At 40.6% G+C, this 26,532-nt stretch overlaps 1 protein-coding gene across 1 annotated transcript in view; it reads right to left on the bottom strand.

Annotated features, from left to right (window-relative positions):
- The window catches only part of OSBPL10 (oxysterol binding protein like 10), a 113,872-nt gene that overhangs the window by 5,288 nt on the left and 82,052 nt on the right, over positions 1-26,532 (bottom strand). The window contains exons 7-10 of the mRNA XM_032676731.1: positions 18,341-18,487; positions 11,004-11,487; positions 2,136-2,322; positions 534-716 (exon numbers count right to left, since the gene is read on the bottom strand). Coding sequence (XP_032532622.1) covers positions 534-716; positions 2,136-2,322; positions 11,004-11,487; positions 18,341-18,487 — 1,001 coding nt within the window. The remainder of the gene's footprint in view (positions 1-533; positions 717-2,135; positions 2,323-11,003; positions 11,488-18,340; positions 18,488-26,532) is intronic.

Below are 26,532 nucleotides of genomic sequence, written 5' to 3'. Positions count from 1 at the left end.
TTAACAGTATTGACTGAATAATAGAATATGTTTTTTCCTAATGTACCTAGTCAAAGTTAGGCACATGATGTGGGTGCCAAGAGCTTTAAAACCATGAGTTTGTGTATTTATAGCTCACATTGCACCACATTTTACATACTTTTATACATATATATATACATATTCTAAAATACATAAAACACTGAATACCATTTTAAATTATATGATGCAACATTACTTGCAACAAACTGACTAATTTGTGTACCATGTTGCAATCACCCAAAGAAGCAGGTGAAAACACTGCATTACCATCTTCCAGATGCTCATTAACGCATCCACGCATTTTCCCCCTCTACAAAACTGATGTGCTCATCATTGCAATGTAATTTATGCTCCGAGGAATCAACACACAGCTCCAGCTCTCTGTGCCCAGATTAACACGCTGTGGGAAGGGAGGCATTTTTGAACCACACTGTTCATAACCGCGGTTTGCTTCCCTGCTCTGTTCCTACCCGAGGTTCAGAAGCAGAACACTGTAATGCCCTTCCCCTTACCTTGATTCCAGCGGGCCTTGCTTTGCGATCGGCCTGATCTTTTTCCTGATAACAGGCAGTTTGTTGGTGTCAATCACTTTGGTGTCTCCGTTGCTGTAAGTAAATTCCAGCGTACCGTTCCATTCTCCCTGTGCCTTGCACACAATGGTGTTCGTGGGATTGTGTTTCACTTCAGCAGTAACCCTAATTTAAGAGGAAGGGAAAAAAGACCACAGAAATAACTGGTACCGTTTATTATTGGCGCATGAAAGCGCTACCACAGCTAAGGTTACAAGCAGCCTTCTACATTTACAAAGCAATTTTTCAAGCAAAGTAGTGACACTCTCTCCAAAAACGAAAGACTCATCCCAGGAAAGTTCTTCTAACACAGCAATAGCTTTGGGATGACATTCTCCCAAAATACAGCAGTAACCCAGCTTAAAACTCTGATACTCTGCTCTAACCCAGAGCTGGTTACCTCAGCAACCTGAAAAACAGCTCCTGACATTTGTGTGACATTTCCAATCCATGTTATTTTCACACCTGACCATAATGCTGTCAGAGACCAATGTCAAAGACTTCAGGTACCTTTGTTTTCTTCCTTAGCTCTGCAAGTTTACTTTTCAGCTGCTAAGAGGCAATGATTAAAGCTACCTCAGCGATCCAAGAATTGGTCTGAGAGTCAGCAAAATAGACAGGTAGGACTGGAAAACCAAAATGCAAAGAGAAGGTTTGTGTATATGTCTACGAACATGACATATGTGCTTTGGCAAGCCATGTCAAGTAATCTGTAAACTAAATTACCAAATTAATACCACACAACTGTCCCAAATTTTCACTCACCCTGATGGCATGAATCTACACCTTTTAGAAAAAAACCCTGTCAAAACAGCCCATGTGGATATTCGGCTGAACACAACATTGAAACGGTTGACAAACATACGGAAGAATAATTAGACCAACTGAAATAAAACAGAGGTAACCATGCAAAAGCACAGTGTTCTCATGGACACTGCAACAGTCCACAGCAGAACAAGAAAGGGGTCTGTGTATGTTAATAACTGGGACATCAACTTGAGCATGGAAGCAAGACAGGAAGCTGTCTTGCACAGTGCCTCTTCACACCCTTAATAAAGAGGAACAAAGACATGTAAGTAACAGTTTCATCATCTGGAATTTCAGTGCAGAACTGAGAGTCCTCAGGAGGGAGCTACCATTGTGAGCAGTGACACTTTTGCTTCTCTCCAGGAGCTCCACCTGGAACACCACTTCATCTACAAGACTCACACAAAAGCAGCAGCTGATGTAGCAGAGATATTGCCTTTTCCACGTGCATTTTTCTGATCTTGCACTTACAACAACTTTTACAAGCAACAAAGCCTGGAGAGATACATTCACTTTATTTTAATGAGAGAAATATATCCAATTCAGTTAAACATCATAATATGTATAACTACAATAAACTGTGCTCTAAAGCTGTAAGTCATCTCCAACAGTAATAGGAAAAGAAATTCAGCTATCTATCCATAAAATATTCCACCAGAGCAACTGAACAGATGCCTTAGAGTCTTCCCGTTGAAATCTAGTAGCAGGTAAACAAGAGTAAGACAGTAATTCCCGTACCTGTGGACCTTCCCTCCATAGAATGGCTTGGTGTGGAACGTGACCGTGGCGGAATAGCCTGTTCTGGCACAACTGATGTTGACTTTCCCTCCAAGCTCCACCCATGGGATGGTAAGTATTGAGCGAGCATAGGCACTGGGCAGGGTGAAAACATACTCTTCTTCATGTTCCAGCAAGTAAAGAACACCTGTGTGGGAAGAGGTTGAAAGTGAAGTGATAAACGTTCACTGGTAAGACCTGACAGTCACTGACCAACTACCGTGATCAAAAGGCACATCCACAGAGAGCACAACATGCAGCTCTCCCCTGGAGGAGGGGACTCTCTGCTAAGAAAGAAAGTCTGCCCTCTGGAACAAACTTCTTCCAACAAACATTTTCAAAAGCATCTGATTTGAATGTATGCCTTGGGGTCCCATGTGGTACCAAATGGCTTATCAGAAAATCTGACTGGATCACTCACTTTGTATTATGGGCAAGCAATAAACTGTTAAAAGCTGAAAAAATGCAAAATGCAAAAAGTCATACTGAAAAATCAGCCCCTCACTCAGTGTCACATCATAATCCCTCTCCAGAAAAAATATGGGCATGCCGAAAGGACTCTTTACTTCTCCATTCAGTTAGACACAACCATGTCCTCTCCATTAATTTCCTACTGATGCACTTGTAGGTAGCAGTGGAAGGCACTCTCTAGGTCTGCATGGGAAACATGTCATCCAGCAATTTCCCATTAAGGTTGCTCCCTCATTTTCAAATGTCTGGTCTCCCACACAGTCTTTGCAAAAATCTTGCATAACCAAAGAAGGGCCCAGCAGGGCCACTGCTCTACTACCACCAACACCAATGCCTCCACCAGGCAGAGAAAATTACTGGCAATTCTATCTCATTCTGTAAAGGCTCCTCCATCCTCAGCACTATGAGACTGTAACTAAAAACAATGTGCAACAGCAATAATTTTTCAACATTATTTGGAACCACAAAGAAAGTTGCATGCCTGGTCAGACCTTAGCTTCCCCGGGCGTTAAGGATACAACTCTATCCCTGCCGTAACTGTAGTTTGGTCTTCACAAGGACAGGGCATTAGACCAGGTAAAGAGCACCATAAACCTTGCACACAGAATTTGATCATGCCAAATGTCCGTAGTGTATTTTTTATTAGAGTTTTACAGTCTTTTGTGTCCCATTTATTAAGTGCTTAAAGGCAAAAATGACAGCTTTGATAATATTTTTTCACAACAGGGACTGAAAATAACCCATCACAGGAAGCAATCAGAACCCAGAAACAGAGCAGGAAAGTTAGCTTGACAGAGTATGTTTAGAAACAGGATGAGCTTGAACCCATTTGCCTTCACCCTGGGGCAGACGGGAAAAACACATTGGTAGTGGTATTGATTAATCTATCTGTTTGAGGGTATAATGGTACTACTTTTCAAATTGATCTCACATTTAATGATGAAAAAGCACTAAATAGAAACATAACACTACTACTGCCCACATGAAAATACGCTTTTAAAATATTGTATGAAAATACAAAGCTAAAAAAGACATTCAAAATGTAAAAGCACAGAGCTCTAACAGAACCATGATCTTAAATATTGGCTTTTGCTCACAAAACTAAATGCAGGCACAGGAAGTTCTGCAACTTGTCACTTCTGCCCTCTTTAACAGTCCCACAGGAAAACATTTGCAAACCAGAATATCTTCATGCAGTTGTTCTCAGAACTTCTGCAACCTCAGCCTGCCAGCAATGACACAGCCAGCGCTCCTACTCCAGCAAGTCTGACACAGATGAGCTGGGGAGTGAAAAAGCACAAACACAGAAAAGTCGTGTCTTAGAAGGATCTTTAATCATTTCACCTTGGCAAGTTACAAGTTCCTCGTGTCATGTGCTGAACCCTCACCAACAGGGAACAGCCAGGAGGACACAGCTGGAACACACACACACATTTTGCCTCAAGCTTCCTTGGCTCCACACTTGTAGGCAAACACAAACTGAACACTATGCAGGAAGGCTGAACCACACAACTTACCCTGGACATGTTGCTCAGAGCCCCATCCAACCTAGCCTTGGACACTTCCAGGGACAGAGCATTCACAACTTCTCTGGGCAACCTGTTCCAGTGCCTCACCACCCTCACAGCAAAGAATTTTATCCTAATACCTAATCTAAACTGGCTTTTTTCCATTTAAAGCCATTCCCCCTTGTCCCATCACTACATGCCCTTGTAAAAAGTATCTTCTCATCCTTCTTGCAGGCTCCTTTCAGGTACTGGAAGGGAAGAAGAAGCTTTTAACTAGATGAAGATATTCAAAAAGGAACAAAAAGCCAGTGGGTATTGATCAAACACAAAAAGGAAACCTGACCATCTGCAGGTGGGCATTTTACACAGGATTACAACAGGTTTTAGACTCAAGTCTGTCACTTTTCCTTTCTCCTCCTCTTCCCACTTGTTCTCCACCTTCCTCATTACAGTCACAGGCAACAGACAAGTGGAGCAACCAGCTGTGGAAAACAGGTTGGGTGCCACCCATGAGGTCATGTTTCCCCAGTGTTAATACAGACAAGTCCTCATATAGTAAAAAAGCACTGTCTGCCTGAAAGTATCAGCTTCCAACATGATGGTTTTGTTGTTGTGAGGTTTTGCATTTCGGTTTTTTCAAAAGACAAAAGGTTTAATAGCAATGCAGGGGGCAAATGTGGTCCTCACTTCTGGTCAAGAACATCACTGCATTTATGAACCACACCTTCACGAGAGCTTTTCCAGAGTCTCCTACTTCCTTGGGCCCTGCCATCCTCCTCTGACCATCACTGCATGTCCCCATGTGAGAGACCACTGGTATGATAAACACAATTTCCTTTTGGGTGAGTACAGGTTTGCTTTTGTGCCTCTGATGGGATCAATAGCTTCTTCCTCCCTACTTGAGTGGGAGGGATCAGAGCTGTAATGCACACTGCCAAGTACATTAAAAGTGAAGAGCAAACAGCAGCAGTGACCTTCAACGTAAATATTTAACCACCACAGCAGGTTGGATATTAAAAACTGAACTCAGCTCTCTTGGCAGTATTTTTAGCACCTGGTAGCATATTTTTTAATTCCTCAAACACCTGAATACATACTCTTTAAACGGAGTGCTGTCTCACTTGAAATATGACTCCAGTTCAATAATTCTAATCTAAAAGAGATTAAAGGGCAGATCTGAAATACCCACAACTTGCTAATACTTCTAGTATTAACTTGACTGTTAGTTTTGCATTCCACTGTTTGCAGAGTTCACATGCAAAACCTTAACTGAAGCACCATGAACACTGTGGCTGCACCACCTCGTCTGAATGGAGACCCATGCTCTCTAAGGGAAGAAGAAGCTAAAATCTCACTGAGAGCAACACTTGTAACCAGCACCACAAGAATTCACACCCTACCCTGCTGCATTTTTAATATTTAGAAATTAAAGGCAGAAAAAAATAAAACCTAACAGTTACTTTAAAAAATGTTGCTAATTTTAACATCTGCTTCTAAGTATCATTACACTGCGACTGTATCATTACAAAAGCATCTGCTGGAAAATACACAGGCTCTTTGTTTTCCCCTTGCTTCCCTGATGTAAGGGATAATTCACGTTTAGTTTAAAATTGGCTATAAGTAAATACATGGGGAAAGTTGTAGAAGATTCTCCAACTTTCAAGCTTTCTCCTCTCACATCGAAGAATTCTTTGGAAATCTGCAAATTCCTTTAAAAAAATCCAAAGTATTTATGGCAGCTATTATGCATAGAAGAATGCACCAGATCAGTACTCTGGGAGGAACAGCAGATTTCATAATATAGTTTATTAGAAAAAAAATGCCACAGAGAAGACTGAATTTTTTAAAAACAAGTGCAGATTTTGCATTTCCCCCTTGATATGTCCTCAACACTATTTTCCCCTCCTTTTGACCATGGCAGTGTATTCAGAGTCGCACTCCTTTCCATGACTCCTCAGCCTGCTTTAAAGAAAGTGATGATCCAGGCATATCATTTTCCCAGTTTGACTCTTACATGTCCCTCAGTGATGCTGCAGCTTTGTGAATTGATTTTCCAGTAACACATATTGACAAAAAACCCAGAGGAGGCTCTGGATCAATAAGCTGCAGAAGAGGCATGTGAAATTTAATGCTTCCCACTGACTGTACGGAGATCAATCCAAACAACAAATGGTACGTGGGACACAAATGGCCTAGGGCAGCTTCCGGATTTAAGAAGCTCTTCACTCTCTCTGCACTGTTCATAGCAGGGCACTAAGAGGAGTAAGTTCATTTGGGATGAGCCCCACATGGGAGCAGTGCATCACCAAATGCACAGAGTCACACAGGAAAACAGGTGATGCCAGGACTAGGCTCCTATCATCTCATAAACATTCCAGCCAGCTGCGTTGCACTGCTCATTTGTCAAAGACTGGGGCTATTTGCTAATTAAGTAATGAGGGCCATGCTATACGGAAACTGTTCTGAAACCACTGGCCTAAAAAATATTAACTCAAAAATTAGTAGTTAGGGAAATAGCTCTAGTTGCATGGAGCAATCAATCTTTGGGACTGGTAAATTAAAAAGCCACTAATTTCTCAGGACTAGAAATTATAGACCTGTACATCTATGAATACATACACATCCATATATTTGAACAGAAGGAAAAAAAAAGAAGAGATAAAAAAACCATACATTGCTTTCTTTTAGCTTTGCCCTGTAAAGAGCACTGAACCATTTCCCTACCCATCAAATCTTTTCAGGGTTGATCTCAATTCAGAAAATAATTTTTGAAAGCCTATACCTCACTAGTTTTTAAAACATTTAAAATAGCAGGAGTGAAAACACCAGACATAACTAGCTACTTGATAATACAGAGCAATCCACTTAAATATACTTTATGCTCTCTGCAAAATTAACCCATGAATCAAAGATGACACTTTTTGTTGGATTTTGCTGCTTTGGAACAAAACCCAAGAGCAGAAGAGGAACAGGCACAGCCCACACTGAGGTGTGCTCACCATGGTTGTTTCCAGTAAAGCATCCTTGCCCTACAACCAGCATCTGTTTGAAGATTCTATGGAACACATAAAAAAACCATTAAATATTTACATTGACTGTCCTATCCCTTGCTAATTTAAGTCTTAATGTGATCCTATTCGTTACAGTCTCTTCTCCCCCCTCACACTCTCATTAGTACATAATTAACATTAACCAAAATTAGGGACTGTGCAGGCAACATGAAGTCTTTTATGCAAAAGACCCCCTTTTCTATTCAGGGTAGCTTTCTCATGAGGAAAGCTGACTACTCTGAAGAATGGGAGTTTTGTTATATAGCAAAGAAAAAGTTCAGACATTTCAATAGCAAGCCAGATTTAGACCCCTCATAACCAGAGATGAAAAAGGGCTAGCATATAAAACAGCTTTTCACATGGATTTCCAGCAGTGCTCTCCTACTCGTTCTGCATCTCTGCAACTGATACTTATTTTGAATCAACAACAAAAACCACAGAAAGAAAAAAAATATTAGTCACTTTGAGGTGCAATATACACAAAAAAATCATATAAATAAGATACTGAGCCGTACCCTTTGTATGACAAGACCATACTGTCCTTAAATCCCCAAATTCTTTAAATACCTTTAGAAGTCTTTGTACTGGCCATGACTCCCTATGTCAGCTTCCAATAACAAAGCACAAAAAGCAACATGTTCTATATATCTAAGGACATTCTAAAAAAATATGGTTCAAAACCACCACAGAAACATTACCAGCATATTCCTTACACACCATAGGTCCAAAAATTCAGTACTACTTTATTTCTGTAAATAGCCAATTGTAGTAGAAAAGGCTTCATTTAAACGTTTGAAGGACATACACACACAACGTTATTCAGTAGGGAGGAAAGTTTCAAAACACACCACAGTTGCTTGTACTCAACATTAAGGCTTGTACTCAACATGAAGTTTCAGGTCATCATCACAGAATCATCACAGAATGGTTTGGGTTGGAAGGGACCTCAAAGATCATCTAGTTCCAACCCTGCTGCCATAGGCAGGGACACCACTAGAGCAGGTTGCTCAGAGCTTCATCCAACCTGGCCTTGAACACTTTCACGGATGAGGCTCCCACAATCTCTTTGGGCAGCCCAGTCAAACAAAATTGTTCTGATACCTATATGACTAGAACAAGATGGTCGCTCTTTAACACTGAATTATCCAAAACATTAGTTGCAGCTCTGTTTGGAAGGAATTTACCCAATAATAGCATATGACTAGTTTGGCCATCCAATGCACACTAGGAGGGGGAACAAAAAAGAAACAAACAAAACCCAGGGATTTCTATGATTCATGAGATGTTACTTTGTCTCTTATCAAAAGCAGGATCAGTCATACTTCATTCCCAAAAAGCTCAATCTGCTTCTAACACTTTAAAGTAAGATTCTATAAGCTCACCAGCCCACCTTTGTGTGAGAAAGCTTCTCCTAAGGGATAACTTTAGTTTTTACCTACCTTAACCAGCTTCATACACCTTCTGACTAACAATGTGTCTTTCCACAGCCTAAATCACTAACTTTGATAGACTAACTCACCCTACATGAAATGCTGCAAGCCTAAAGTGTCCCTAAATACAAGGGAAAATCTCCAAATTATGTCTCACATTAAAAAATTATTAGGCTGTGCATTACCCAACAGGTAAATACAGACAGAGGTTTTCCAAATTTTTAGTCCAGCAGTTACTTTTTTTGAGTACAGCGATCTATTCTCCAGTACTTACGCTGACCTCAGTCTACTAAAGAATTTATACTAAAGCAGCACATGAAAAAGAAGCATCTGCACTAGTCTAATTTTTGCACAGCTTGACAAATCTACTCACCAACTTAATTAGGAAGACTTCCGTGGGACTAAAATAAACAAACAAAAAATTAAAGAAAGTGCAGTTTCAAGAGAAGAAACTGCAGTGCAAAGCAAGCATTTTAAACTGAGGCTGTCAGGTTTATGCTGGCTGTTTTCAGATGACAGAAGAGCTTCAGCAGTACCATTTGTTGGTACTGTCCATTGTTGCCCATTGCCAGTCCTCAACAAAAATGCTTGGGCTGCATTAGAGTTTCTCCATCACTTCCCAGAAATGCTGTCACTGTGGAACTGCATGCTTCTGCACTGCTTACATGAACAAAAAAAACGAATGATAACTATAAACTGGTGAACCCAAACTTCCTCCCAGAATGCCCATCACAAAGACAGCAGCAAACCTTGCAATAAAAGAGCCCACCATTGCAGATGTTCCCCAAAGCCTGCCTCCACTCCTGGAATATCTCCAGGATCGTGAAGAAAAAATAAAAAGGGGCAACAGGGAAGAACTTATTCTCACAAGCACACATTAAATAATCCTTGGTGTAGCAAAGTGGTTAATTCTTAGACCCTTTTTCCCTCAAAACTGGGACACACTAAGACTTTGAAGTCTTAAATAATCCCCACAGTAGACACCCTCAATCCCAAGGAACTGTGTGTGCTAGCAGTGAGAAAAAGAAATTTCCCTACTCCTACATAATCATAAGTGACTTTGTGTTTAATTTTATTTCCATTAAATAGTTCCCTTCACTGAGCAAAAGAGTACTAGAAATGAACATGTACCAGAAAAATGGAGCAAGCTAAACCAATGACTCAGGCTGTCAGTAGTACAGAGAGAAGACTGACAGAAAGACCAATTTCCCTTCTGACACTCCCTTTAACTCTGCATTAAATGCAAAATACCTAAATCAGAGGAAGAAGGAAACAGCCGTGCTATTAGAGACTTTATCACAATGATATCAAATCCAGTAGTAAGGAAGTTTCATATCTCTTCTACAAAAAAGGGAGTATATTGCTATCAGGATAGAAACTACTGTAGTTCTTTTTGCTGGTTGAGTTTGTTCGTTCTAGCTGGTAGAAACAGCAGAACATACCTGTATGTTTTCACCATAATTGTTTCGTTGTTATGAATAAGCAAAACCAAATCACTGCATTTCCCACTCTACTTTTTTTACTACCTTTAATATCATAGTATTTAACATAATGGTGGCAAAAAGATGCATTTACTGTAAGCTGTCCTTCTGAGACTACAGTCTAAAAACTGGGTAAGACAAAACACCAAAAACCACACATAGGATCTTACCCTCGAATGGCCAAAGACACTAAATTCCCTAGAAACACATAAATGCTGATGCATTAACAGTCAGTAAGGACACTAGTACAGGTGTGTTTATCAATTCAGATCATCCATTAAGTATTTGCTGACTCCCTGTATTTTTGAATTCAAGTTGAACAATGACTTGTCACAAAGCAGAATGAATATGTGTGATACAGAAAAATCACTATTTAGACACCTACTACATGACTTTCCAGAAAGCTTGAGAGAATACGCTAACCTTGCAAACACTACAGGAATCATGATTCTTTGCTTAAACTCTGAAAATTAATATTAGGCTTACGTAAAAACATGGGGTTTTCCCATTGTTTTGTTCCAGTTGGGAATACTAAATCCCATTGTTACTTTAGAAGTGAGCAAGACAAATAAAAATATTCTTACAGAATACACTGTCAGTAGCCATTTGCTACTGCAACTTAGTATGGTCATATATATATATATATAAAAACAGACTCTCATCAATATAAGCACACATTTATACATGTAATGTGCAGTTCACATTCTGTCTGGATAGAATAAGGTTATATGAACCCCACAGTTTTAATTCCAAACTTCACAAAAGCAAACAGGCATACGATTAAAATGAAAGCTCAGAGGGAGAGGAAGCAGGAAAACATATGGACTTCCGTGGTGTTGAAACCCATAATATTAGCTCAAAAAAATAAAAATAAAAGCACATTTCTTACCTTCACCTACCATAGAAACACCTATTGACATGCCCATAAACTTGCTTTTGGTCCATACGTGAGCGTTCACACACATTTTCTTCTCTTTGCATTCACAATAAAAGCAAGATACCGGTGGATGATGGGACACTTGTTCAGCTACAAACCTCAGCTTGTAGCACATGGACTGGTCCTGGCCAAACTCCTTGGTTGAGTCCTTAGAAACTGTGGAGGCACCATTAGTTCTGAATGCTTTCACTTTATCTTTAGGCACATCCCACGAGCAATGAAAGGTTTCACCAATTATAGGGTTATAGGGCTTCTTGGCAACTGCTCCCTTTCGGCCTTCGTGAAAAGCTGTTAGATAATACTCCACAAAGCAGATAATTCTTTCCTCGGGAGTGGCTCCAGCTGCAATTGACAAAAACAGGTCTGGATGGGCCATGAAATTTGCATACATCTCCAGCAGGGATCTTTTCTCCAAAATAAATGTTGGAAGCACTACCTGTATGCAAAGCAGACAAAGGCAGATATGATTTCCCCATGATCACACTACCAGGGGGGAAAGGGGGAGAACAGTTAGGACAGCTGCAAATTCTGGCCCTGCCAAGTTTTGTATTTTCCTCCCATGCCACAGCAATTTAATTTTCTTTGCAGTGTAAATAATGCGCGAAGGAAAAAGCAGCGGCCTTGATACCCATGCAGGCTGCTTCCTATTTCATTATGATTCTCAAGAGCAGCTCACACAACAGGGATGGGCTGTTCCGCTCACATGGAAACCTGCCTTTTCCTCTCCTCTCAGTTAACAAACCAGCCATTGTTTTCCTTGTTTACAGAATACAAAAACATACTTTGATATAGACTAATCTACTTCAAACATCAACAAAACAAACAAACCCTCCGAAATGGGACAGACACATCCTCCCAAACTAACAGAAGATGAGTATTTTACATAAACATGCACACTACCAACCTCTAAATGGAGGAGAGTGTAAGGAGTACATCTACATTCTGTCAAACATTTGGGTTCCATATTTCACTCCTGGGTCCCTGACTACCCACTACCTATGTATTATGTCCTTTCCAGCCTAACTAACAAACCAAGCCAAGAAGATCTAACCAAAACCAAATCTCAATTTTATTTCCAAGGATAAAACCATTCCAAGGAACCTTCCCAAGAAGCTATTAATAGGTAAGAAAATGCTGCCCGTTCAACTCCCTCTGCCCTACACTATCATGCCCCCTCACAACTCCAAGACAAATCCCCTGTCATCCCTATGGTCTCCTGTCACCCCTAGGCCCACTCAGTCTGAGATGGTATCATGCTACTGTGGTGGGCCCCTGCATGGCTTCCTCTTATTTCAGTCAAGTTGAAACAAAACCTGCACAAACCGTTACATTCAGATCCTGGGATTAGAGAGGCTCCAAAGGGCCCAGAAAAAAATCAGGGACTGAGCACTAGGCAGCCTGCCCTGGAGGGAGCCAGCCCCAGGTGATTTGGATGCAGACTGGAGTGCCTCCTCTGGCAACGCAGATGTTGCCAAAGTCTAACACTTTGTTAGAAGTTTCCAGTGAAACATCCTGAAGGGCACTGCAAGACAAACAAGGGCTACAGGACATAGTTTCTCTCCCTTTCTTCTCCCCCATGCTCCACACCTTATGCAGGACTGTCCCAGGGGGGCTGAGTGGCTGCTCCCACATGACCGAAGGGAACTTCTGGCACACTGTATGGTAAGATATACAGGTATCCCCAGAAATGGAAAGGCAGTGGAGAATTCAAAAAAAGTTTCTTTAGAAGGCCAGAACACAAAAACCTACAGTGCGGTTTGCACACTGGGCCTCAGGGAACAAAAGGAAAGTTCCCACTCCCTCAGGGCCCTTTTTATCCTCTCTGTTTCTCCTCCACCTTCCCAAGGCCTCGATGTATGTCTGTCAGGGCTGTATCTCTCTTCTCACGTATCAGAGAGCAAAGCTGAGAACTTCTCTTGCTATGCAGGGGTGGGGGTAAGGCAATGAAAGCGCCTTTGAGAAAGAGTAACCATTCAGGCAGAAAGCCTTCCTAGCGAAAACCAAGTTCTAACTTTCTGTTCCAAATTTTTCCATAATTGTATCTATTCCCACACACACACAAATTTATCTTTAATCAAAGTGGCTCAATGATGCAAGATGCAGACCAACAGCTGTCCTCTATTAAAGCAATTCTTCTGCTTTCCTCTTTAATTCTTCATTGCATTTACTTTTTCCTTTTCCCAAAAGCAAGGGTTATTTACAGCAGGCAGGGAGCCACCCTTCATCACAAACACATTTGCTTTCCCCCTTGCTGTCCCAGCTTGCTATTCTCAGCAGGACCAAAGCACAGATCAGTCCTTTTGGATCCCATGGATCATGAAATAGAAGCTGTCAAACTTTTATTAATCATTCAGTTCTTTTCAAAGAGAACTCATAAACATTGAAAAAGAATTCCAGTCACAACAGCTTGAACACAGACTTTACAGCTACACAGTAAGTCACTGTACCTCTAGTGCAAAGAGAGAACTGCTGTTTGGTAACATACCCGTTCATTCGCTCTCTCCTTCTGTACATTATATTTACACACAGACAGTCTTTTATAGGCTAATAATTTTTTACAAGTTTAGATATAAATCAAGCAATGTTCCATCTGTAATATTCCTCTGACTCTACTCTGTAAGCCTTGAGGACTCTACATCATTTCTGCCACCAACCTAATGAGGCCCCAAAAGATGGAGGACCTTAATTTTACACTACATGTGGCAAATTACTGAGTGCCAAAGACAGCCTACAGTCCTCAGGGTGGTGTGACAGCAAGGGGCCAAAGAGATTGGTTTTTAGAAGTGAAATCCAAAACTCTGGAAGGCAAAGTGGAAAGACAGTAGATTTTCTTATTTTTAGCTCTTTAAACAATTCCATCTTACTTGCAGCATTCTCATTCTGACCAAATATTCATACCCAATATAATCTTTAAAAAAATGCAATTCAGCAACTGAGATCCTCAATTCAGCATCTCATTTTAATATAAATTGTATACTAAAAGATCAGGTTATCAGAGGGGAAAGTGACAGCAAAACATATAAAAAACCCCCCATCACTTCTGTCTAGAAATACCAGTAGTGACTATCATGAGTTCACTCCAGAGACTTGAAAGGGCAAACTCATTTGAATAAACAGCACTCTGCATCTCGTTATGTCCAAGTGCCTCTCTCTAAAGAAAGTGACTTTTATTAGCACAAAGAGAAGAAAACTGCAGACCACACTTAAGATTATGCAAATGTTATGGTACAACATTAAGACTGCTGTGGTTTCAACCTGTTGACTTGGTCACAGAGTCTTAGTATCTACTCTCTCAAGCCCTAGGTATGTGCTTCACAGCTACATGCTTAACATAGCTACACCAACACACTCACTAAACGAGACATCTTTCACTGGACTCTTATTATTGAGTTTCAAAAATCTATTTAAAATCTGAACAAAGTTTGAACTCCAGCTCAAATGATCTTGTCTTAAAAGCCCAACGAAGCTGGAAACTACGTCCTTAATTGTAGCAGGAAAGGACTGAATTGTTTCCACACACAGAGGTAGAACTACACATTCAAAATACTTGAGTTTTAAAGCTTACACAACTCCAGTATTACAAAATATGCCTACAAAACACTGCCTCAAAGTTTCAACGTGCAACACCATCACTCACTAACATAGTAAAAAACAACAACAAAAAATTACACCAGTCTTTTTTTTTTTTAATTGGCCCTATCTTGATCTCTGCAGAAATAAGAAAAATAGAAATAAACAAATTTGGAAGTATACAGCATTATTCTTGCCATCACTGGACTCCCATGCACTTGTGCCAGCACTCCAGCTTCCAAAGGAATGAGGTTTTGAACTCTTCTGCAGCCAGACAGAATTCACTGTCCAGAAAAATACACTTAGGACCTATATTCTTTATACAGGCTTTGGACTGGACTAGAAGTTGGGGGGTTTTTTGTGATTGCATAAAAAGTCAGAAGTGCCTAATATTTTCCTCTAAGAAAAAGTCAGCATGACAAACAACGGGGCAAAAGAAACTCTCCACAATAAATTTCAAGTTGCTGAGGTCTGAAGCAAAAAATCTCCTGCATGCATTTTAAAATATTAGAATAATCTCTGTTCTTATTATTTCTGTCTTCAGGTGAAAAGGAAGCAGTTTAAGAGGCATTCCTCTGTTTTCACTGAGGTTAAAAAGGGGATATTAGTTCAAAACTTGACTATAACCTCCTAGGTTTGAATTCACCTATAGTTAATTAGGTCTGAATGCAACAGAGAAAAAGAACATGACTTCTTAAAAAAGAGATATTTATCCCCACTACCATTTACTGTGAGGCAAAACATGGGTGTCAGCACCACTCCCTAGCCTTTTCAGAAATCTGACCAAGGTACCTCATGCTGAGATATTCTCTTGGAAGTATAAAAGCTTTCAGCTGTCATCTGTGTCACTGTGGGAATAAAATAAGCTATTTTCATGCCACTCATATTTGAAAATTACAAGGTAAAAGTATATTAGCAAGCAAAGTAAAAACTTATGACATCATGAACATACTACAATGTCAACAGTAGTTGATATTCTGCGGAATTACTGGCAGCTCTTTTACACAGAATGGCAACCCTTTATTTTTAGCACATATTAACTGCATAGGGAAGGTGAGAGAACACAGGGAAGTGATCATCCATCTGTACAAATGTTAGCATTAACTGCAATCCATTAGATGCCATTTGCCAACAAATCTATCAGGCTGTTAGTGGGTTTTGGCACTACTTTTCACTTTTTAAAAGTCTAAAGAACAAACCACTTAAAAACTTGGTTTTTTCCCCAGCAATTCAAATTTTACATGAAGTTTCAAGTCCTAGCCCAGTCCGAGGCATCCATTTTTTACTACATTCTGCTGCTGTGAACTGTTCCCCCATCCAACTCTCTCTAGCAGCTGTTGAAGTCTATTTGGCCACACAGATTTGGTACTTCAATGCAGGTGTTTTCCTTCACAGTAGTTTTCACTGTTTAACTCCTCATTAAAAGGCACAGCAGCACGACACATTCCAGAAGTGAAGCACCTCCACAACATTAAATGTAGTGCTCATCACTGGGAAACTGCTGTCAGCAGAGGCAGGACCAAGGCTAACATAAGCCATCACCCCGGAGGAAAAGGAAAAGATGCAGTTTCCTCTGATATGGAACATGAAGGTAATGATCATGCATCCAGAACTCAAAGCTACCAAGGGCTCAGAAAAGCTGTTCATTTGTGCACCACATAGCAATCCACAGCTCACAAAATGAACCAAAGAAAGAGCCCTAAGGAAGAAGGCAAAGGAAAATGGAAACATGTAAAACATTCTCTGATACTAGCAAGTACTGTGCCACAACCACTTCCAGCAGAAGCTGATGAGCATCAAGGTGATCTGAAATCTGACTTTCAGAGGAATAATAAAAAAATGAGGAGAGGTGCAGCCAACAAACCCAGCTTTATCATCACATGTCTGGCCCTAAGGGCCTCATGCCAGTAAGCAAAGTTGATAAAAAAAAGCAGCCAGCTGTCCTGTATTTTTTTTTAATCCTCAAAATGGGCAGAAAAGTGATGTGCACATGTGGCATGTCTCATTAATACTTATCATATGTGTATTCGTGCATCACACAGACCACAGATAGATCTAATTCTGCCATATGCCTGTTTCTCTTTTCAGAGTGTGGGTATTATACACAGACATTTATGCATGCTAATATTCTGCCACACTACGCATCTAATAACATTTACCGCTATCCTTAAAAACTGTGCTCTAAGAACACTCTATAAGACATAGGTTATCATATATATATTTACCTTCCTACTTGTCTTACAAGTGTCTACACTTCTCTTATTTACACTAATTCTGTGCCTTTGGGGTTTTACCTCCTCTGCTGCAATAAAAAGATGACAGTGGAAATCAGGAAAGAAAAAATGTGTTCATTACCAAAGACAAAATGCTTTGAAGACACAAGAACTATGGATAAGAAATCTTAGTCTAGTTTGAACATTATGGACTCAAACAGCTTTAGCAAACCAACACAGAAAAGAGGGACAGCTAAGAAAAACAAAACCAAAAATGAACTGAATATAACCCCAGACATACTAAGAAGTGACAGGTATATTCACAAGTGAAATTACGAAACTCATGTTCTATTTAGGACAAAACATTCATTTCTGTGCAGCTGTTCAACAGTTATACTTAGCAGGAGAACAAGGGATTGCTCAGTCTTAAAAATTTAAGTATTTTTAAACACCATCAATTGTTCCAGAGGAAGGTTACACTGAGAAAACCTTATTTTGTAAGAAAGCTATAGTAAAAATAGATTTTGATTAATATGGAAGATGAAAAGGAAAGCAGATGAACTCTTTGGAATATCAAAATGCCCAAGAGAACAGCTTCCTGCAAAGCTACTTCATGTGCAAGGGAAATTCTCTCATCATTCCAAATATTATATTACTTGTGTCAGAATGAACTCTTCTTATTTGTGGGAAGTGGGTTACAGGAGTTTTATTTGGGGGCTTTTAAGTAGAAAACCCTTGTGGAAGGAAAGGGTATTCCATATCTGTACAAAAATCCACTTGATTATTTATTAAGCCCCATAAGGAGATTTCACTGGAATGCAGGACTATTCAAAAAGAAGCATCCTCTGCTTTCAGAACATCTACCTCATTTCCAAAACTCTAACGACTTCAGAGAAAATTTTTCAGACACTGTAACTTCTCTGGTCATATCTGTATGGACAAGCTCATGATAAGACTGGTTCCAGGACCAGAAGGATGTACAGGTTAAACTAGTGAGCTACTTAGCACAGACAAAATCACTGATAGACTGAAGACTGTAATTTCTTTACCATCATGTTTGGGTTTTTTTTGAAGCTGACATGTAATTAAATGGAATCCAATCCACAAAGGAGTAACATGAATCTCCTTCATCCATACAACTGCCGTTATTGTTCCGCAAACCCTCAGCACACCCTGACTTAACATACACATGGGATACATACATGACATACAGTTGCTCTGAAAGACTTGCAAAATAATAAGCAGAAGTTTTTGGAGGTTTTTTAATTTCTTTTTTCTTTCCCTCCCCCTCCAACCTCTAAACATCTGATGTGGTCACTTCATTTGAAAGCCTGCCTAGGAAGAGATAGCACTCCATAGCTCTCTGGAACCACACTCTAATAGAGGTGAAATTCCTCATCCATAGGGGCAAAACACTCTCACAGGAATTGGACATGCACGCACACACACAGAAGGATGAGAAGAAAAAATAATAATAAACAAATGTAAGAGATACAGTGTTCGTACCCTGGTAAGGTCCATGCCAAGTTTTAGCTGAGAGATGAGATGGAGAATTACACTACGTTGATCATCCATGACTCCTAAATCCTCTTCTTCATTATCTTCAGTATCTGTCATTTCATCTTCAACTAGGATCAACTCAGAAGCTGAATGCTGAAATGAAAAGAAACGTCACAATCTGCACAAAATTATACAGATGATGTTTTTTTCCCCACTATATATGTTTAAAAATTGAGCTGTCTCAATGGAACTGAAGACAGCCTCTGTTAAAACCAAGAAAACATATATATTCAAAATAAATAAAAAAATCCAGTGATAGCTTCATAAAGAATTTTGACCCTTTCTTCAGAATGAGAGTAGTATCAGATGCTAATTTACACATTATCTTCTCATATTTATATTGCAGTGATGCCAGATAAAAAGCATAGCATATAAAAGTAACGAGTCTTTTTATTAAACAGAAGTACACAGCTGAAAATGAGTTTTCAAGTTTGTTTCATAAATCTCTCCAGCAAATATCTGTATGTCATACGTAGATGTTACATGACCTGATTTCACAGGTTTTTTTTTTTTAACTTTCTCTATCCAACTTAGGTATCTAAGAAAGTCAAGACTATTAACTGAAATAAAAGGACAACTATAATCAAAGAACATGCCTTTGCAAAAAACCCAAAGACATCAGATGTTGGGGGGTAGGGCAATGCCATCAGTCTTTATGACATTTGCAACACTTTGCCACTTCACAGCACAACACCAATACTGCTGAGTTTCCAGAAATACAAGATGAAGATCAAGAGAGAGACACTATGTCACCCCCTTCAAGAGGAGCTTTACAGCAGAAAAGGGTAATACCTTGTGATATTTTTATTTTCCTCAGGTTTTACAATGTATTACTAACAATAATCTGAACAGGTGGTAGTTACTTTGTTCAATCCATTGAAACCACCCTGCAAGCCTTCCAGATATGTATTCAAGTAAGCTTTTTGTACTTCAAGGGGAAAAAAAAAGTTGGGTTATGTAGCTGAAAAATTACAGCCCAGCATTTCATTATCACCCATGGATTCCATGCTGCAAATGAGACAACACTCCCTGCAAAAGTTAGCATTCTGTCATGCTGAATAACATTTCTGCAGAAACAGCTAGTTCATTACATAAAATGACAAATTTTGCATCTCGCTGAGAAAGTCCACGCTACTGAAAAGTTTCACTAAAACCAGCTGATACCCAGAATTAGGTTTCAAAGAAATATTTCTTAATGATCACATTAAAGACACCTCAAGTGAACAGTAGCTTTTGTAAGGAGAGCTTCTCTTAAATTTAGTTACTACGGATGTTTCCAAGATTTGAATAAAGTATTTTCTTTCTCTCTTTTCTTTTTAATTACATAAATGTTTAGGTAGCTATTCCCAAAAGAATAGCTATTTGGTGAAACCCAAGGACATCTGCAAGACACTTTACAGTTGCTTTATTTAGAAAGCAGAATATGTAGATTACATAAAACAGAATCTGGTGAGCTGTAACCTCAACAGCTTGGAGCTTTTCAAAAGGACAAAACCCCACTTTCTTCTTCCCACTCCCTCAGAAAATAAAAGGAGAGAACGATAAGCCCTTTTCTCCCAAAATGCACAGCACTATTATCCAACTGACGCCTTACTGACAAGTTCAATTAGCATAAAACCTGACAACCTCATACAAAATTATCAGTCAGGGAGGCATAAGGCACCGAAGCCTGGCTCAGTCATACATTCATTTGGAGGGAGCGTGGAAAAAGCAGTATCAGAACTTACAGTAGATGCTTCCACAGGAGGCTTCCCTTTGATCCAGCTTGACCTCATTGAGAGCACTGAGCTACCGAATAAGCTCTGCTGCTTCTGCTACTGCCATGAACCGAGCTTGCGGCAAACAAGCTCCGGCAGGAATTAACAGCGCCAGAAAAAAAAAGGCAAGGGAACCTCCCCTCCTCACTCCCACCCCCTCTTTTTTTTTTCCTTTTTTTTTTTTTCTTTTTTTGCTATCCAACGGGTTGGAGAGTGAGCACCGGATAGCAGTCTGCTCCTTGAATTTCCAGTCACATGGCATTGAGATCAGTGAGCTTAACTGCACGCAGCTCCAACTGGGAAATGGTGCTGCTGTTCCCAGAGGATATCCTGGTCAGCTGTTCTCCGGGAGGGAGGGGAAGGCACAGGAGTGTGCATGAGTGTGCACAAGTGTGAGAGTGAAAGAGAACATGCTAGCAGGTAACATACTTTTAAGTGAACGTATAATGGCCGTGTAAGCTTAAGTTGTTAATAGCATCGGAAAACAAACAAATTCCCCATTCACAAATCTGCAAAATAAATCCTATACTGAGAATTTTCTTTTTTGCCTCAAAACTGCATATTCACCCAGGGACAGAAAATCTTTCTTTCCTGCTAAAACAGGTATCAGGTTTTCCATGCCTTTTAAATGTTACTAACAAAACAGCAACTGCCTCTCATTGCTACCCTACAAAAAGTCCATGGTCAGGGCATCCTTTAAACAGTTTAGGTGCTCAGGAAAGGAGCATTTGCATTGTTGTAAATGAACGACTTTCTGCTCATCAGGGAGGATTAAATACAGTGTAACGTTAGACTCAATCGTGTATAATGACCATACTATAAGGACTAAAATTTTAATTACCTTTACTATCCCTATTTTAAGGACATGTGCAAGGGCACCAAAAACCCCACAAGTCTACTGTTACAGTTATCAACATACTAGTGACCTTCAGTGAATGACAGCAGTTGTCTGCATATTTTAACACTTTACAAGAAAAAGAATTTAAAGAAGCAGTTTATAAATTATGTCACAGGACCTGAAGAGCATCCATCTTCACCAGGCAATATTGTTTCTGCATTTCCCTCTGTCCTCATTACCTTTTCTAGGTGACTACTGAATTGCTTTTTAGGAGCATATAAAATACGTTTCTTTAACTAACACATATTTTCTTGAAAAAAAGACCAAACGTAAGCAAAATATGGGGTGAGCAGACATACAGTCACAAAATACAAAGCTAGTGTACCTTTAAAGTGTCATAAAAGTCTTTAAATCTTTTTCTTTCCATGAAAATAGCACACAGTTCAGTAGTATCCAATGCGTAAGCATTCAACAGAATGCAAAAGATTATGTGGAGTGATTATCCTTTAATGGCAGCTTTTCTGAATTATCAGACACAAACATACTTTTTGTTTTTCCTCCTCCTGTAGAACATAACTGCAAAACTGACCTAGGAAAGCAGCGATCTGGTCAGAGCATAATGTAAAAGCCATTGAGCTGCCCAGCCTGGGAATGAACAGCACAGCCTCACTTAGATGCTGACCCTGAGAAATCCAATACTGAATCAGTTACAAACAAGCACCACAAAGGGGCTTATATTTAAAATCATTTTAATCAAAATCAGTTTGCAATACTGGGCTGGAGCACCAGGCTTTTTCAGAAAAATCTGAATAAAAACCAAAAGATAATTTCTAGAAATCCCACGAAGGGATGCACTTCAAAGTTTAAATGCCAAAGACACTGGCAGAGAACTATTTTAAACAGGTCACCTCATTAGAACCAGGATCGATTAATTTAGAGAGGTCATCTGCTGGGATACAAAATGGATGTTCTACTCAGCAGTCTTCATCAGAAAACATGCTGATTATTTTTTAACAGACGAAACCTGTAAGGGAAAGAAATTGTTTCTGAAGGAAACATTCTGCATTTTAAAAAAATGTCTTCAGGAAGATGACACTTGGACAAGCCTGGGATAGAATCACAGAGTTAAAAGCTGTGCTCCTGCAGAAGGGCAAACATGCCTCTGCTCTTCCAAAGCCTCTTCCGTAAGTTAATTTTCAAATTAACTGCCATAGTGGATATTAACTTTCAGGTAATTAATACAGATATATGGGTCAGTGCTTGGTTTTCCAACATACTTCACAAACCATATCACGCAACAATACTGTAAAGAATGACTGGATCTCATCACTTATTTGCTGGAGGGAGAGAAAGGAATACACAGAATCATAGTCTCATTTAGGTTGGAACAGAACTCTTGTGATCATCTTGTCCTGCATCTTGCTCACACAGGATGTTTTGATTATCTCTGAGGATGGAGACTCCACAACTTATCTGGGCAACCCATGCCAGTGTTCAACTATCTTCACAGCAAAAGTACATTTTCTGATGTTCAGATTGACTTCATGTGCCCCCTCCTGCCTCCTGTCCTGTCACAGGGCACTACTGAGAAAAATCTGTCTCCCTGTTCTTCATTCCCATGAGGTATTTATATACATAGATAAGATCCCCCCAAGCCTTCTCTTTTCCAGGCTGAACAGTCCCAGCTCTCACAGACTCTCCTCATACGATGCATGCTCCAGAACCTTCATCATCTTTGTGGGCCAGCAGTGGACTCACTCCAGTAAGTCCATGCCTCTCTTGCACTGGGGAGCCCAGAACTGCACATACCAGATGTGGTCTCACTTCTGCCAAGTAGAAGGGAAGGATCACAAGCCACTGGCAACACTCTTCCTAAAGCAGCTCAGGATGTTGTTGGCCCACCTTCGCCCCAGGAGCACATTGTTGGCTCACGGTCAGCTTCTTCCCTGCAGAACTGCTTTCCAGCCAGACAGCCCCCACTCTGTAGTGGTGCAGAGGGGCTTACCCTCAGATATCCCCAGATACAGGACTTGGCATTTCTGTGTGTTGAACTTGATGAGATTCCCATCTGTCCAGACTGTCAAGGTCCCTCTCCACGACAGCACAACCCTCTGGCTCACCAGCCACTCCTCACAGGTATTTTATCACCTACAAACTTGCCAAGGGTGCACTCTGCCCCATCATCCAGGTCACTAATGAAGATATTAAACAGCCAGCCCCAGTGTTGACCCCTTGGGTGCACCACTAGTGACTGGCCTCCACTGGACCTCATACTACTGATCACAACCCTCTGGGCTTGGTCGTTCAAACAGTTTTTAATCCATCTCACTGCCCACTGATCTAATCCATACCCTGTAAGTTTCTCTATTAGGATGTTAGGGAAGACAGGGTTAAAAGCCTTACCAAGGTCAATGCAAACAACATCCACTACTTTCCCCACATGCACCAAGCTAGTCACTTCATTGTAGAGGGCTATCATGTTGGTTAAGCATGACTTCCCTTGTAAATCCTCGACTACTCCTGATTGCTTTCTTGTCCTTCATGTGTTTGGAAATGCTTTCCAAGGTAGTTGCTCCTCCACCTTCCCAGAGACTGAGGAAAGGCTGGCAAACCTGCAGCTGCCCAGATGTTACCAGAGCATCCACAGATGTTCCTTCTTGCCCTTCTTGAAGATAGGAGTGACATTCACTTTCCTCTAGCCTTCATGAACCTCTCCCAAACTCCATAACCCTTTACAGACAATACATGGTTAGTTTGCAATGACACTGGTTAACTCCCTCCATGCTCATAGGTGCATCCCATCAAGCATCCTGAAGTTATGTATGCACAGCTTAAGTGCTGCCTCCTTTGTTCCTCTTCCACCAAAGGTCAGACCTCCTCCAGACTTTCCCTCTTATCTTAGAGGTCTGGGATTCCTGATGGCTGCTGTTAGCAGCAAAGACCAAGGTAAAGAAGTCATTGCATAGCTCAGACTTTTCTCCATTGTAGTAGTAAGCAGACACCCTGTATATCCTGACAGTGACACACCGAGGACTTGTATAGGACTCATAAGACAATTCCTCATATAATTACACAAAAGTACTCCAAGAATCTTCATTAAGGTATGAAAAAGTTTTTATGTCTTACAAAAGGGATTACAGTCAGAAGTAAGAGGATGAATCTTAGGAACTTAAAACATCAACATAAAAATACATTATTTTATAATATTCCAAGGAAAATATTCTTTAAGTCCTTCCACATTCAAAAAATTGCAAAAGATTGTAAAAAAAAAAAAAGCCCCAACAAACCACTGTACGAAACAGTTCTGCATCAAGAGGAAGATGGAATAAGTTAGAAGCAATATTAAACAGAATTAGCATTTTCAGACTAGGTAAGGATTGTCATATTTTCTGTAGAGTCCTCTAATTATCATTGGCTCTACTAGTGCACATAAAAGTCAAAGGCTTCATTTTGATTTTCAGATTCCCTTCAGTAATTATACAGGTTTGCAAGCATCATTTACACTTGCATTTGAGTAACTCAAGAGCTTGCAAACAGGTTTTCCGTGGGTGTAAGATTAAATATAACTCTGTAAGGTCAGGGAGTTTTCACACATTATAGTGATGTGAGAAATTGGCCCCATAAGATTTTGTGCAGTTTCAATACCAAAGTTAGAATTCTTTTTGTAAAGCAGATACAGTAAGAATACCCAAAGTAGTAACATATAATTAGCTGTTAGCTTCTTGCAGGGCTTGTTACTGTATCAGAACTGACAAAACTGCACTAACTTGCAAGCATCACTTGTCCTCTCTTCTCCCATCAGGTACACACACATATTTAACTGCACTTACTACCAGCTGTAGCAAGCACTTGATAGAAAAGCACACAAGCTTACTGCACCCATCCCTCATTAGCAGTGATCTGACTCTCAAATGTAGTTTGTCCAGTAAGTTGTACTTATTAAACTATTTTATACAAAGACCTACATATTAACATGCTGTTGTGGTGGGTTGACCTTGGCTGGGTGGTAGGTGCCCACCAAAGCTGCTCTATCACTCCCCTCCTCAGCTGGACAGGGGAGAGAACATATAATGGAAGGCTCATGGGTCAAGGAAGAGATCACTCGCCCATTACCTCACGGCCAACGCAGACTCAACCTGAGGAAGTTAGTTTATTACCAATCAAATCAAACTAGGGTAATGAGAACATAAAACCAAATCATAAAAACACCATCCATCCTCCTCACCCTTTCTTCCTAGGCTTAATTTTACTACCTCCTACACCTTGCCCACAGTGGTGCAGGTGGACAGGGAATGGGTTGCAGTCAGTATTTCACACCTTGCCTCGGTTGCTTCTTCCTCCTCAGGGGAGCAACGACTCAAGACTCTTCCCCTGCTCCAGCACGGGGTCCCTCCCACGGGGGACAGTCATCCACAAACTTCTCCAATGTGAGTCCTACCCATGGGCTGCAGTTCTTCACAAACTACTCCTCCATGGGTCCCTTCCACAGGGTGCAGTCCTTCAGAAACAGACTACTCAAACACAAGTCCCCTGTGGGGTCACAAGTCCCCCGTGGGGTCACAAGTCCCCCGTGGGGTCACAAGTCCCCCGTGGGGTCACAAGTCCTGCCAGCAAACCTGCTCCAGCACAAGGCTCCTACACCGGTCCATTGGTACCAGGAACCTACTCTAGCATGGGTTTCCACAAGGTCACAACCACCTGCTCCAGCATGGGGTCCTCCACAGGCTTCACTCTGGACCTCCATGGGCTGCAAGAGGACAGTCTGACTCACCATGGTCTTCACCACAAGTTGCAGGGGAATCTGTGCTCCAATGCCTGGAGCACCACCTCCTCCTCTTTTTCACTGACCCTGGTGTCTGCAGTTGCTTCTCTCACATAGTCTCAACTCCTCCCTCTGCTGCTGTTCTGCAGGGTCGGATTTTTTCTCCCCTTCTTAAATTTGTTATCCCAGAGGCACTACCACCACTGCTGATGGGCTGAGCCGTGGCCAGCAGCAGGTCCATCCTGGAGCCAGCTGGCATTGGCTCTGTAGAACACAGAGGAAACTTCCAGAAGCTTCTCACAGAAACCACCCCTGTAGCCCTCCCACTAACAAAATCTGGCCATGCTAGCTAAACTCTGAAACGTAACAAACAAAAACTGAAACACAATTACTTCAAACCCACCCACTTTAAACACTGATATCTGAAATCATCATCATCCATGCACTTCTTCTCTAACTTCCAAATTCATTGACATTTACAGATTATCGACCTTAAACTTAACTGTAAGGCAGTAACATTTTTTTATATCCAATAAGATCCTGTATCTCTTTATATAAGGTTTTCTATTCTTCAAGAAAAGTTCAAATAAAACAAAACAGAAAATAATCTTCTCAACCTTTACCACCACGCAATGTAAGCAGAGGAAAGACAAAAATAGGGTAGGACAAGTTGTGGTAGAGTGAACTCAGGTCATTGCTTGAGCCCTGGCCTCCATCTTACTGTAGTCTCATTTATGCTTTGCTCCCGGTGGCCCTGTGACTGATCACTGCAAAGAATGAG

The sequence above is a fragment of the Chiroxiphia lanceolata genome, chromosome 1, assembly GCF_009829145.1.
Source record: "Chiroxiphia lanceolata isolate bChiLan1 chromosome 1, bChiLan1.pri, whole genome shotgun sequence".
NCBI classification, from domain to species: domain Eukaryota; kingdom Metazoa; phylum Chordata; class Aves; order Passeriformes; family Pipridae; genus Chiroxiphia; species Chiroxiphia lanceolata.
Note: the sequence above shows the minus strand (reverse complement) of the source record. Positions and strands in the feature narration are given on the sequence as shown.